Source organism: Staurois parvus, unplaced genomic scaffold (genome assembly GCF_062004578.1).
Source record: "Staurois parvus isolate SC_StPar_1 unplaced genomic scaffold, SC_StPar_1.0 ptg000387l, whole genome shotgun sequence".
Taxonomy (NCBI): domain Eukaryota; kingdom Metazoa; phylum Chordata; class Amphibia; order Anura; family Ranidae; genus Staurois; species Staurois parvus.
The window spans coordinates 4256297-4271792 of record NW_028318183.1 but is presented as its reverse complement, the minus strand read 5'-3'; the positions used below and the strand labels follow the sequence as shown (position 1 = coordinate 4271792).

The 15496-nt window shown below is 40.2% G+C and overlaps 1 protein-coding gene across 3 annotated transcripts in view; it reads left to right on the top strand.

Moving 5' to 3' along the window:
- SPATA13 (spermatogenesis associated 13) overlaps window positions 1-15496 on the top strand; it is a 123901-nt gene that overhangs the window by 53050 nt on the left and 55355 nt on the right. The window contains exons 3-4 of one of the 3 annotated variants that reach the window (XM_089685810.1): window positions 1678-2040; window positions 4331-4475. In XM_089685810.1, the coding sequence (XP_089541936.1) occupies window positions 1678-2040; window positions 4331-4475 (508 nt within the window). Of the gene's footprint in view, window positions 1-1677; window positions 2041-4330; window positions 4476-13407; window positions 13530-15496 lie in introns of those variants that run through there. The other 2 variants (XM_089685811.1, XM_089685812.1) reach the window with 2 other exon arrangements.

The window sequence follows — 15496 nt, the reverse complement described above, 5'->3', positions numbered from 1 at the left end:
AGCAATTTAATGATAAGGATGACTAGCATTTAATGTAGTATGGTGCAATTCAAAGCCACTCCCTTTGGACATGGCATTGCGTACTGAATTGTTCCTTCAAGTACAATCCTTCAAACAGCATTTGGAGGTGCTTTGCGGTCTTCAGTAATATATGCTAAGCTTTTCTTTTAAAGCCCTATGTTGGAGCTCTTACCAAGTTTAACCCCAGTTGCCGTGGCAACTCCTGTTTTTCCATGATGCAATTTTTAAAGACAACCAAGGTTTTTTTTTCTATCTGTTTTAATTCCACCTTGTGCTTTGCCCATGAAGGGCAAAGCAACACATACAGTTTGATGGAGGCCCCATGAGCAGCACATACTCCTTCCATTTGTTCTCCCATCCTGTTTAGGTGTCAGAAGCAAAGAAAAATACCCAGCAATTCCACATTAAGGAAAGCATGTGATTCATTCCCCTTTTTACCATGTGGCAGTGTACTGATGATTAGTCGCTCAGGATCCCAGCATGGGGGCAGGTATAGAGTCCTCAACCTTGTGTAAGTTCCTGTTCACGATTTGGCACTTCTACAGGGATACCACTTTTTGCTCATGGTGGCCAAGCAGAAGTGAAGCAGCGAATGGAAGACAAGTGTGCAAAGAAATGTGTATTTCCTTGCTTTAGTAACCTTCCTTCTATTGAAGGTACTGGAAGCCCAACACTGGTTTACAACATTGACTATCAAGTAGGGGGTCATGGACCATTGACAACAATTGACTATAAAACTGCGTGGCTTGTCTTCAATTGCTTGTTGTTCTAACAATATGTAGGGAAATCTTTTAATTAAGCAACTTTCATTCTCCCAACATGTACATCCACTATTTAATGCATGTTTGTAGATTACTGTTTTTGTTTGAGGCAGTAATTGGAGGCACCAGGATGCCTCAGTTTACCTTTTTGGCACAGAATAATAAAAGAATTGGATGAAGTTTTCCATCCTGTTGGATCTCTTGTGACTCAGATGCAGTAATTTCCTTCAAAGCTAAGTTGGTTATCAGTAACTGAATCTGAAAATTTTTATTTTGTGTATAAACCTATTCAAATGACCCTATCAGTAGTCTTAAAAAAAAAAAAAAAAAAAAAAAAAGGTTCAGGCTAACACTTTTGACCGAAATCTACTTGACAAAAGGCACAAGAATATTCTGTTCATGAAGGGGTTCTGTGTTTGTAAAAAAAAAAAAAAAAAGTTAGTACTGCTACCATTAGGCCTGGGTAATAGTAAGGCATCACGTGAGTAGTCCCAGAGCAATATTAAACAATCAGGGGTTTGACTTTCTGTTTATTAAATATTTCCAAAAGAGACAAATGCGCAGGTGTTTGGTTTTGTATATCCATACTTGTTAAAGTGTTTATTGGTTAACATAGTTGTGCTTTTATGTAAATATGTGCACTGATTTCCATAAAGGCATAATAAATGTGAAAAAGTTGTGAATCCCATGATTTTACACAAATCTACATTTTGTATTAAACCTGACAGTGGTTCTACCTTTTTATCCCTACTAGAAATTTTAAAACACAAATGATTATACTGAGATGCTTTTTCTAAACATGAGAGGACCCATATCTGAGAATACTTTTAATGTATTTTAAATAAAATTAACATGCGCCAGGTCACTTCACCTGAATTATTCACCCTTTAAAAAGGTTACTACTGAAGATACCTGGACAAAATCTCCATCACAAGATGAAGAAAAGACAGAGATACAGAAAGTGGCTTCTCGCAAACTGGCCTCAGGAAAAACCCGGTGTCGGCAAAGGCCACTCTCAGACTATGGCCAGGTGGCCAGTCGTAGTTTCTCCATCCCAGAAGACTCTGTACCTATGGACTGTCAAGAAAATAGCAATAACTGTAATTCACCATCAAGGTCTCTTAGTGAAGAACCAAAGGTTCGTAAACCTAGAGCTGAGTTCCAAACAAATTATAAAAGAAGGCCCATCTCTGTGATTGGTGGGGTCAACTTTTATGGAACCAGCGAAGATGAAGAAAATGGACATTTGCTTCAACAAGTAAGACTTGGAGCATGACCTCTCTACAACATGAAAGACTTTCCAACTCTTCTATCATTTTCAGTGGCAATCTCTAACTCCAATCTCCATTTAATTTCTGTTCTTTTACAGTAAAATCATGCATGCTCTTGAATTAACTTTTGTTTCTTGTCTTTCCTGACTAACTTTTTTTCTGTTTCTCAAACTATCTGTTAACATCAGACTTTGATCTCCTTGACTTGGGGGTTGTGACCTGCATGAACTATTTATTACTGGGTTACAAGCCATTTGTACTAATATTAAGGGTGCAAATCATGATTTGCTTGTGTATTTAATGAGCCAGCAATGTGCTATCAATTTATCTCTCTAAAGTACTTAATCAGCCACAAAAGGTAAATTCTGGTCATTCATAATAAGGTAATCTGGTATGGCTTAGCAGGTGTGTTTGTATTTAAGCTTTTCTGTGTACCATAAAAAGATGCTAATCTTTTTTGGACAGAAATTTTATGACCCCCAAAAAACTGAATTCAATTATTCATCTAGAAGATAATGAACATTTACACAAAACAATTAGAATAATTTAATAATAATTAGAAAAATAATAATTTTGTTGATATTCATGTGTATCGTTAAGCTTTTTATGCCTCTCATAATCCTAGTGGAATTAACTGCATGCATCTCCTAACATGGTAATTGATGATCCTTTGTTTCCTGGCATTTCCTTGTGGGCTTTTTACCTATGTTCATATATATTATTATTATTTTTTTTTTAATAAAACCTTCCTTATTTTGTGAAACAAGAATAGGTACTTATCACAGAAATTATGTATGAACTAAACTTTAATGTGTCCCGCCATCCTTCTCCAAAAATTGACACATCCGATATTATAAGGCAGGATTGTCAACTTAACTTTTGGTATTCTCCATTTTCAAGGGAATGATTAATAGAGGAAGCTAGGGGCTCCAATCCTCTTTGCCTCAACAGCTTTTTATGTTATTTTAACTTGTATCTGAGGTTTTCTATCTCAAAAATGATGAGGGAGAAATTAGGTCACATGATCGTTCTTGGCCATTTCATCTTGCTGTACGCTAGCTTGTGGGAGAAGTCTGATAAGGCCGGTACATCACTGCATTATCACCTACTCATCAGTGATTGACATTTAGTAGACATCATGCCTATGTAGAGTAATGCACACAGGTTTCCTCAATGTCAACCGTGGAAAACTGTAACTAGATGATGTGTGTTACAGGTGTTTGCTGTCCAGATCACAATGCACAGCATAAGACTATAGTCTGAGTTCCCCTTCTATATTCCTTCTTGCTGCTGTAAAAGCGGAAAATACAGCACACTTTATCACCTAATGCAATAAAACACAAGTCAGTTGTGCAGTTCCTAGATTCAGCTTACAGAGAGGACAATCTCTGCAGTATTTTTTTTTTTTTTTTCTCATTCAGCTGAATCGGTCTCTATGGAAGTTGTGTGCATCACATAGGACACAGCAGCAGTGATTGACACCTCTTGAAGCTCAGGGGGCATGTCTGAGACAGTTAGTGGGTCCTGTGGAAGACTGGGGGCATCTGCAGACAGGAACTGTGCTGGCTGTAATGCCCTTTTAATGAAAATTTGATAGGAGGATAAAATTAAGAGCAGCACTTTTTTTCATCAAGTCCCAGAGGCAGAATCATATGGGATAGAAATGGTTGAGGTTGATGTCCCACCTTAAAACTCCAAATATATAACTAACCTGCCTTATATTATCAGATTTGTGAAAAAAGCAGCATTGCCAATAAAGTTGACTTTTATAAGAGCATATTTTAGCACTATATTACAAAGAAGGTAGGTAATAGAATAGCAGATAGTGTAGGTTGGAAAAATAGGAGCTAGCCTTTTTTCTTTTTTAGCTTTGAAGGTTTTAGTGTATTTTAAAGCATTTTTAGTTAGTCTCCACTTTTTTATAATACTGAAAGTCATTGTGTAAAGATAACCAAGTGTCATCTCCTATCATTAACAAAAACCGATAGGGGAAAATAAACTAAGCATTACACATAGAAGGCGCAGTAATGTGCCTACTCCTACCTTTACTTCAATTCTGTAATGAGAACCCCCGTGCTGTGAGTACCTGGACGTATCAGAAGTACTGGACAAACCCAACAATAGAGCCATATGTAGTGTTTCATTGGCTTTAAATAGTTATGAAATGGCACCTGTGTTACAGATTGTATATGTTTTATAATATAGTCCAGTTTAGGGCAGATTTTGCTGTGTTTCCCGGTATTGATGAATATATTTTTCTTTCTGTCTTGTTTGTAGCCTGTACCACGGCCTCCTATACCATCACATAAAGTGCCACCATACAAGGCAGTCTCTGCTCGGTTGCGACCATTTGCCTTTTCACAAAGCACACCAATTGGTTTGGATAGAGTTGGACGCAAGCGTAATATAAGAGTCTCCAACAGTAAGTGTATATATGTTACTTTTTAAAATATGCATACGTTAAGTAGCTAACTGGTATTTTAAATGTTTATGCTATTGTTTTGTATCCATATCTGTCTACCCTCTCAAAAACCTGTACCACTGAAATGACTGGAACTGATTTCAAAATACCTGTAATTGGTCTTTTAGGAGATATTTGATCACTTGTCCATGTATATAATGTACCTTTTGCTGTTTTGTTAGCCATTCATCCCATAAGATGGTATGTATTTGTGCCTTTAAATATATACTAAACCAAAAACTTTTTTTAAATTGAACAGAGCTTAAAGTGGTCTTACAGGCAAGACATTTTTTCTTTTTATTACCTTAATGCATTCCCTGCATTAGGGTATAAAATGTTCCAGTAGCTATATTGCCCCTCCACCTCCCTATATACTTACCTGAGTCCTATCTCAATTAATTGGAAATATTCCAATGGGGGCATCTATTCCAGTGACAACTGTTTAAGAGGATAGTTCCCTTGACTTCAGCGAGATTTCCTTTATCTTCTTGTATATTCAGGATTCAGATAATGAAGGGAAATCTCCCTTTCAGCACAGGCTTTAAGAGGATTGATTAACATGAACTATTAGTGATTCATATATCATTGCACTGTTTTATAAAAGTTGGATATAGACACAGAAATTGGTCGCCATGTACACACTTTTGCCACTTTGGGTGATCATACTTCTCTCAATATTTGCTTGCAATATGACACTTTGGTGACTTCTTCAGTAATAGGGCCAGTGTATAGAGATATCAAAAAAAGTATGTTCAGTAGATTGATAGTCGTCTCATTTTCACTCTTTGAAAAAAAGAGCGTGAATGTTCTTACTATATCTGCCTTCGTTTTTAATCACTGTGTAGTCTATTTTTTATTATTTTATTTCCTGATCTGCAAGTTTCCTGCGTAATTGCCCTTTCCTGATTGTGTGCTTTATGATTCAATCCTCTAGTACCAGGAAGTAATAATGTGCCCATTAGGATTATCTGTATTATATCGTATTACATTACATCAGGGATCTTCAGACTTTTTAAACAATGGGCCAGTTTACTGTCCTTCAATTTTTAGGAAGGCTGGACTGTGGCCAGCAGGAGTAGAAAGTCTGGGGTGTCAGTGGCAGTAAAAAATGCCCCATGGCTGGTGGCAGTGGGAGGAATAGTTTCACACTATTGGTAACAGTGAGAGTAAAAGTGCCCCATCATTGGTATCAGCGGTAGGAATTATGCACCATCATTGGTGTCATTGGGAGGAATAGTGCCCCATTGTTGGTGTCAGTGTGAGGAATAGTGCCCCATCATTGGTGTCAGCAGTAGGAATAGTGCCCCATCATTGGTGTCAGCGGTAGGAATAGTGCCCCATCATTGGTATCAGTGGGAGGAATAGTGCCCCATCATTGGTGTCAGCGGTAGGAATAGTGTCCCATCATTGGTATCAGTGGTAGGAATAGTGCACCATCGTTGGTGTCAGTGGGAGGAATAGTGCCCCATCATTGGTGTCAGTGGGAGGAATAGTGCCCCATCATTGGTATCAGCGGTAGGAATAGTGCACCATCGTTGGTGTCAGTGGGAGGAATAGTACCCCATTGTTGGTGTCAGTGGTAGGAATTGTGCACCATCATTGGTGTCAGTGGGAGGACTAGTGCACCATCATTGGTGTCAGTGGGAGGAATAGTGTCTCATCATTGGTATCAGCGGTAGGAATAGTGCATCATCATTGGTGTCAGGGGGGAGGAATAGTGCACCATCATTGGTGTCAGGGGGGAGGAATAATGCCCCATTGTTTGTGTCAGTGGCAGGAACTATGCCCCACTGTTGCTGACAGTGAGGAAATAATGCCCCAAGGGCTAGATAAAATGAAGCAATTGGCCATAGTTTGGAGACCACTGCATTACATGATTGTTTATATAGCCTTATATATTGGTATAGCAACAGTCACTGACATGTTTAACATATCATGTCTATCTAAGGTAAAACACACGTCTTTGCTTTAAATGTGATTATTAGAAAACCAAATACCATGCGTTACATGTGTTTGCAATACAAATCACACTGGACAGCAGTCTAAGCTCCCCTTCCATACCTCACATTGTAAGAAGTGGATAATACAGCACACATTATCAACTAATTTAATAAGGAATATAACAAATTGTTTGTATTCCCTGAATAAAAAATATTCAAACAAATTCAACACAATAAATGACAGTACACAGTCCGCTGCAGAGGACTTTGAGGATTCAGTGTACACAGAGAAGAGGTAGGGCTCTATGTAGACAATCCTTTCTATCCAGACTGAACAAGATGCTGTTACATACACTGCACTGCACAGGAGCTACTCTGAGCAATATACCAACTGCTGAAGAGCAATTCTGGGATTCAGTGTCCACAGGGAGGGGGCTGGCAATGAAGCTAAGCATTTCTAATTCTGATACAACTGACTGTATGGAAGTTGTGTGCACCACAAAGCATGCAGGAGCTGTAATGATCGCTCCTTGTAGCTCAGGGAAGGATTGTCCATGGTTCTCAGTGGGTCTTATGGCAGGATGTGTGTACTTTTTTTTTTTTTTTTTATTAAGCATACAATGGAGAGAGGAGAAGGTTAAAAGAAACCATTTTGCACCAAGTCCCAGAGGTACAGAAACAAGTGTGGTTGGAGTACTGCTTTAAAGTCCCACTCTGAGATCAATATTGGGGGGGAAAAAAAGGAAAATCTCTATCGAATTGCCCATTTATATTTAACTCTTGTGAATCCACAGCCCCGAGTCTTCTCCCCTTCTTGCAGACCTTCATCAGGTGTTAAGTTCACTGCCTGTGTGACGTGGACTCTTCCTGTCGGGTGGTCAGCAGAAGGTCCTCTCATAAGAGAGAAGAGAACTGACGTCCCCATAGAGGGACAGTAGGGGACTGGTGGTCTTGAGGCACCATCACAGCATGGCAATGGTAAGCGATCTGGATAGGACACTTGGGTAAGTATTGCAGGCTTCACCAGGTAACAGAGAAAAAGATTCAGCATAAATTAGAGAAATTGTGAATTTTTTTTTTTTAATTTCTTAATTTTCCAAAAAATTATGACAAAAAAATTACAACTTCAAAAAACTCTCCATGCCTCTTATGAAATAGGTTGGACTGTCTACTTTGCAAAAAGGGGTCATTTGGGGGATATCTGTACTGTTCTGACAGTTTTGGACCTCAAGAAATTAGATTGGCTGTCAGTACTTCAGGATTGATCAATTTTCAGATATATCCCATAGTTTGTGAACTCTATATCAGTCCTACAGACTAAATAATAAATACCGATTTGGGTTATTTTCAACAAAGACATGTAGCAGAATACATCTTGGCCTAAATTTATGAAGAACAATTATTAATTTAGCAAAAAATAAAAACCCCCGCGGTGATTAAATACCACCAAAAGAAGCTCTAGTTGTGTAAACACGATAAATTTTTTAGTTTGAGTACAGTGTTGCGTGACCGTGCAATTTTCATTCAAAGTGTGAGAGTGCTGAAACCTGAAAATTGGCCTGGGCAGGAAGGGGGTAAAAGTGCCCAGTATTGAAGTGGTTAAAAAAAACAAAAAAAACAATATTTTTAATTTTCTGCTATAAAACAGCCAATAAAAAAAGAAAAAGTTCACTGCCTGTGTAATGTGAACACTTCCTATCGGGTGGTCACCAGAAGGTCCTCTCATGAGCGAAGAGAACCGACGTCCGCACAGAGGGACAGTAGGGGACTGGTGGTCTTGAGGCATCATCACAGTGCGGCAATGGTAAGCGATCTGGATAGGGCACTTAGGTAAGTATTGCAGGCTTCACCAGGTAATGGGGAAAAGAAGTGTAAATTAGAGGAGTGGGAGGGAGTGATGGTAAAAAGTTAGTTTTATCAAGGATTGGAGCTTTAAAATAAGCTGTAATGGCCCATAGGTTAAAAAAAAAAAAAGGAGCAATTAAGAGCTTACGACAGTACAGGTATTGAAACGTGACAAAAGAAAATCTTGGCACAGGGAGAAACTCTTTAAAATTTAAGGTTTTGGTGATCACTGAGCTTCTTTGTGCAATTCTGTCACGATGGATGGAGCTGGCTCTTCTGAAAAGTCAATGTTGTTTATAATGTAAGTTGGAGATTCTTCAAAACAGCACTGGAGTGGAATGCCTGTGTATTCTGATACATAGAGGCATTAGGGGTTAGACAGGTTATGTGGCTGGCCCTGTCTCCTATCTTACATAGTTAGTCTGCCTGAAAAAAGACAAAAATCCATCCAGTTCAACCATAGGAAAAAAAAAAAAAAAAAGTTATAATCCTATACCCAAAGTTGATCCAGAGGAAGGCAAAAAAAACAAGCAAAGCATGATGCAATTTGCTTCTGCAGGGGTAAAAACTCCTTCCTGATCCCCCGAGAGGCGATCAGATATTCCCTGGATCAACTTTACCTATAAATGTTAGTATCCAGTTATATTCTGTGTATCGAAGAAACAATCCAGACCTTTTTTGAAGCAATCCACTGAGCTGGCCAGAACCAACTCTTGAGGGAGTCTATTCCACATTTTCGCAGCTCTCTATTTGCTAACCTCACTGGTTGTGATAGGTAAGTATTTTCCATTTCATCTTTTCTTTACTTAAAAGAGAAGTATGGACTTAATTTTTTTTCCCCAATTCTACTTACCTAGGTGGATGTAGCATTGGTCTGATGCTGAATCTGTCCCTCGCCGGCTCTAAGTGTAGGAACTCAGCGATTACATGACCACTGGCTGAGCCAGGTGCCGCTCCAGACTCTGGGGTGAATTCTGACTTTGAAGTCAGAATCTTTCCCTAACCTGGACTGGCTAAGTGACATCAGCCCACCCGCTGTTGGCTGAAAACGGGTCACAGAAGTACAGAACGAACTGTACTCTTGTGATCCATGGGAGAAGTGCAGCCAAAGAGCTTTGGCTGTACTTTAAAACTTGGGAGGAGTTTCTCTTGGCTGCTAACCACAAGTCTACTCAGTGAGGACATGGACTTCTGACAGTTTTCCATCAACTGGGCTATCCGCAACAGTCATACTGAAGACTCTATTCTGTGAAATTCATAAAGAGTGTTGCAGATGCTCTTTAAAAGTCTGTCTTGCGGTAGTGCAGCAAATTGTAAAACTTGCAACAGATTCTTGCACTCGTTGGGAAGGTATGTGTATAATACAATATTTACTTGTTGCGCCTTAGTTAACTTCAATACGGAAGTGGTCTTGTAAAAGTGTTGCAACTAAGGTCATTGTGAATTGTTTGCATGGAAAGGTACAAACTGAAAATGTTGCACAGGCTTCATGAATTGGGCACTGGGCATCTGGCTACATCCACACAACCAGCAATGTTTTACAAATAATTTGACTTACCCCCATTGTGTTCTTAGTATTATGACTAAGGGCTCATGTACACGGGGCGTTTGGAAAACTCTTCTGAACGATGGAAACTGACTGCTGGAAAACGTAGGTTACAAAACGTTAGTTAAGCCGCATTTACATACTGCGTTTTATGTGCATTTGCGTTTAGAAGCGTTTTTAAAAGGTAACCTCAGGAGATCTTCCCAAATGCCCAGAATGCACTGAAAATAGTAAAAAATTAACTTTTTCAGACATTTTGAGAGAGAAGAAGCAGAGACAGCAGTATGTGTTGAGATGATCTGTCTTTTCTGGTTGTATTCACTATGGATCCCATCATGAGCATAATGCGGCACGTTCTACCATTTTTTCCTTCACGCAAAACCTGGAACTGACTGAACTGTGTGCTAGGTCCATTTGAATACATGGAAAATGCTTTGCATGCATTTCTGATGATGAAAAAAGGCTCTAGACAGCATCTGGACATGGAACAGTTAAAAAAACACTTCTAAACGCAAATGTTTATAAATGCGGTTAATCGCGTTTACCAGCAATTGGCATTTGATATGCTGGTAAAATCTACTCCTTAACACAAGTTTGGTGCGTTCAAAAAAACGACTGTAAACTCAATTGCCTGTAAATGACTAAACGACTATGTGTACGTGGACACACAGGAAAACATTAGGGAGAGTTCATTGGCTACTGAAAAAAAGCTCCCGAGCGTCAGTTTATCGGCTGCGGTGTACATGAGCCCCTAGGATGGCACTCACCAGCCACTGACTTCAGCCAGTAGAAAAAAAAATTATTTAAGCCAACTAGGAGAGGAGAGATTATATCATTGTATTCAGGCATTCTTGCTTTACAGAGTCCTCATTCACACTGAATGTTTTTACAGCAGCTGTTTTTGGCTTTTGGCATTTTTTTTCTACAGCCAGTAAACTCCCCAGCATGTTATCCTATGTATCCATGCACACAGACTGTAATCAGCATTTATTGGTAAGGACGTTTTTTTTGGCTGGAAAAAAAACAGAACTAGTGGGTTTCTAGAGGAGTTTTTTAGTTGTAAAAACGTTCTAACATTGCAAAACGCAACAAACTGGCATTTTTGGACTTTTTTTTTGAGCAAAAAAAGTTTTGGGTCTCTTTTTGGGTACACGGCAAACACGGCAAAACACAGAAACTCGTCTAAACGCTAATGCAAAAATGCTGAAAAACTCGCATTTTTAACATGACTACACAGCTAACGCTACCAGCATTATTAGAACGCCCAATGTGCATGGAACCTAATGTAGAACAGATTTTTCTTCAGAGTTTTTACAGCTGCCCTCGGGGATTGTAAGAAAAAAAAGAGCAATAGAGAGTTTGCATCAGTTCCTATGCACAGGTACTCTTAGAGGAAATAACAAAAAGAATGGTATGGGTCACTTTTAGAAAAACACTCGCATCTAGAGCAGACAGTGGGGTGGGTTTACTAACAGCAAATATACTGTGCACTCTCCAAGGGCATTCGCTCCAGAGCGTAGTAAATGAGGGGAAGTTCTGCTGACTTCCATCATTCAATCATGTGCAAGAAAAAATGCAGGTTTTTTTTTTGTTTGTTTTTTTTTTAATTTCCCAGCATGTGATTGGGTATTCTTTGCAAAGTGAATATTCATCTCATTTACTGAGTTTTTGAGCAAATGCCCTTGCAGAGTGCAACTGCACTTGCAAAGTGCACAGTCTATTTGCCTTTAGTAAATCAACCCCAATGTACAGATAGTGGAGTACATACTATACGTTGCTTGTTAAAGCGGAGTTCCACTCGACCTATCAAAAAATAAGTCATCAGCTACAAAAACTGTAGCTGCTGACTTTTAAAAAAACAGCCAGTTACCTGTCCCTCGATCCCGTGGTGTGTCCCCCGTAGCCTGTTTCACCAGCCGTCCTGTATTCCAGGAGACCCGACTGTGACTGTGACAGCTTGCTGCTTCACAGCCGGGTACCCTCTGCGCTGCGCTTCGTGAATGGTCTTGTAGTTTTTTGGGACCTGTGACGTGTCCCAAAAGACTACAGGGAGGGAGACACAGGTGTACTGTCCAGCCCTGGTGCCAGCAGCCTGTAAAACTCTATATAAGAGGTTGAAAGCTGCTGCATCTGGACGGTGGATCAAGTGGTACTAATGTTTAGGGCACTAGGCACTCAGGAGTGAATGCTCAGATCGCAGAGTTTTTGGGATCTGGGCATGCGTCTTTGGGTGCACACTTGCTGAACTGTCCAGCCTCCACAGCTTTCAGCCTTTCGTAGAGAATTTACAGAATGCGGCAGCAGGGCTGGGCAGTGTTACCATGTATTCCGTCTCCACAAAAATGACAGGATGAAGGTTGCCATTACTCACCTGCCTCTGAAAACGCTAGTTGTCTACCTCTGTCTACAGAATGTTTAAAGGATAAATTCACTTATTTAAAAAAATTATTATTTTACTTTTTTTTTTTTTTGCGGGTAAAAAAGCCAGCATTTACTATTTTACTGTAGTCCAAGAAGTTCAATGGACTACAAGAATTCTCCAGAGCACCCACGTAGTTGATTGAGGACTACAACCCGTCAGCTGCAAATTGTGACAATGTGTGCAGGTTGAAGATCCCTGGCCCACTGTCACAAGGAGGGTGGAACATGTAACCGGTTTTAAAAGGTGAACTTATCCTTTAAGGGTTCGCTCCCACCACGTGCATTGACCTGTTTTGTTCTGCATTGATCACTGCAAGAGTACTGAGAAACCAGTTGTTTTCTGTGTGCATTGCTCACACCATATGTATGCATTGCACAAAAATGCAAGATAAAAAATGAAATGCTGTAGTGCATTGTTACAGTGCATTGCAGCACAGGTACATAAACTTCTGCATGCACAAATTTTACACACCATAACGTCCACTTGGTGTGAACGAGCTCTTACTCACTGACCCAGAACAAACATGCAGCAAGTGATTTCAAAACTAGCGATCTGCATACTTGTCTGCACTATCAAAGTCAGGGACAGCCAGGCAAATGGCATTTTCTCTCCCTATATGTCTAAAGTCTTTTTCAAGTGAAGTATCGGAATAAGATCTCTTTTCATGAAGCAGCTCAGAATCGTTTAGTTCCCTTGAAGGTGTCAGCCGAAGTGGCGCAGGCAGCCTTTACTGGCATGCTGCTGCAGCATCTGTCGCTGAAAAGTAGATGACACTGGAGGCTCAACTACAGGAGTTCTTTCTGGCACTCGATGTTTGCTATATGCTGCACTGGCAGCGCGGCTGGCCGCTCGACCGCATTCATATTGATGTTTTGCCGTTTTCAGCACTTCCTCCCTAAGGGTACCCCATGGTGTCGTCATTTAAGCAGCCAAATTCTCAGGCACACATAATGTGGATCTCTGTCAGTTCCCTCGGAGTGCCTAGCCTGATGTGCAGGCGTGGAGTCTGGCAGCAATGAATAAGCTCTTTCTACAGCCGGCTTAACAGCAGCATCTCATGTTGACTGAGCATCTTTTTTTTTTTTTTTTTTCCTTTTTTTTTTTTTTTTTTTTTTTTTTTTTTTTAGCTACCATGCCTCCGCATTTGTAACAGACGAGCCCCTTTTTTCACGTACTTGTCCATTTTATTTTTTCTATTAATAAAAGCATGGTAGCTCGAGGGGAAATGGCACGATTTTGGAGTCTGGAAAGTCTTCACATGGGTAGGTGTGAGCCTGTTAATATGTATTTGTCCCTCTCTTGGAAGTATTTGACGTGAATGGTTTGGGAGGTGAGTGTTGCTGTACATGGTGTGGATGGATGCTTACTGCAGGAAAGCTGGATTAGGATTTGTGCTTTGCATTACTGAAAGACACATCTTGTCTGGGAAAAGAGAAGGAAGAATCAACTGCAATTCTATATCCATGTTTTATTTTCACGTCATGTTTTTACAGCTCCGGGAGATATCTTTGGGAAGCACGTATGACAGCTTTGCGTAGTTTTAATACCTTCAGCACTGTCTTATTAGAAAATAGAACTGCTTGTCTGTGTCCTGTTGACAAGTGGTTTTATTTAAAGGACCAGCTTACTTAAAGAAGAAAAAAAAATCTATTGAACAGCCTGAGGCCCAAGACCCTGGTCCTGGATTTCACTATTTAATAAGGCTTCCAGACTGGAACCTGTATGGACCTGGTGAAGTTTGATTAGTCTTTACTCTGTATGCCTATTCCAGGTCAGTGACACATTAGGTTGTTAAGAAGGAATCCGGATGGCAGCTGCAGAGCTTGCATCTTTAAATAACAAAGTCAGCAATAGCGGCTTCTATAGCGATCCTTCTTTTTCCATAGTTATTTTTAAAACTGATATTTCAGGTATGAGTGGCCTTGATACCTAGTTGACCCCTTATTTCTATCAGGAACTCCAGTGGCTAAATTTTCTGCAATGTTTCTGGATCTGCCACCTTGCTCAGCTGAGTCAATTCCTTGTAAATGCCACCACAGACAGGTAGACATGGGAATTCAACATGGTACAGTATCTGAGATCGAAGAAGACTTTAATGGATTTCCACTCACCAGCATCAGTCTGCCTGAATTATCAGTTCTGGTAGGCTTCATCTAATGGAAACCTGGTTGCCAGTGTTGAGCTCCCCCTCTTGTATATTCTAGTTCCCCATATGGCTTTGTTACTTACAGCGTTAACGATCAAGAACAAGTGTGCAGATCAGGACCTGAATATTGTGATTTGCATACTTGTTCTGGGTCAGAGGTTGGCATTGCTTCTAGCAACAGTTTCTTATTTAGCGTTGACATTAATAATATAAGTTCTTTTAACGGTAATGAAATTTGGGATTAATGAGCTAACTAATTTGAAGTGCAGCATAGGGTTACTGATCTTTGGTTTAGTGTAGCTAAGGATGATCTGGACTTTCAGTGGCATAAGGGAAATGATATATTACATTTTGCTCTATAAACGTTGTTTGTAGCAAGGGCACAGGACCGTATGTGGTAACTTGTAGTCCTTTTTACATGATGTCCACCATGGTCCCCACTTCAGAGAGCGGCAAACAGAGACAATTTTCCTTTGAAGTACCTTTTGAGGGTACCCATCCTGGCACAGCAGGAGTTCTTTCATTGCCCATTTATGTCCCTTCCTGTGCCTACCTTGCTGTTCCCTGAAAAGATCCATGCCCAGGAGTAGTCACGCAATGGAAGAGATTAACTCAAGTCTACCATAATAAATGTCTCTCCTGCAGTCCAGACTCCCATAAGGACCAAAGACCATATGCCTTTTTCCCTAAGGATAAAGCCCACATGGAGTGTTCTGAAAATGACACCCCTCCCCAAGCAAAATCCTTAAGGGACCGGTCTAATTTAGAACCATGCATGGGCAGGGTGGTTGTACAGAAATTGTTCTACCAATCGATTTCTGTACAACTGCCCTGTTGGAAAATTTCTAATCAATCAGCCCTGCAGGCTATTCAGTGAATTTTGACAGTGGGGAAGTCTCCGCGCTGTCAGAATACAAAGGCTCAGCGGGGAGGATTCCCCCGTCCGTGAATGTCTGGATAGGGGAATTTAGTAACCTGTTGGTTGATTGAAAAAAATGAATCCTCTGTGGGCTTCCATTCCCAAAAGAGTAGTGTCCCCATGGAAAGGAATCATCCAGAAACTGAGATGGCTGCCAACTCTTG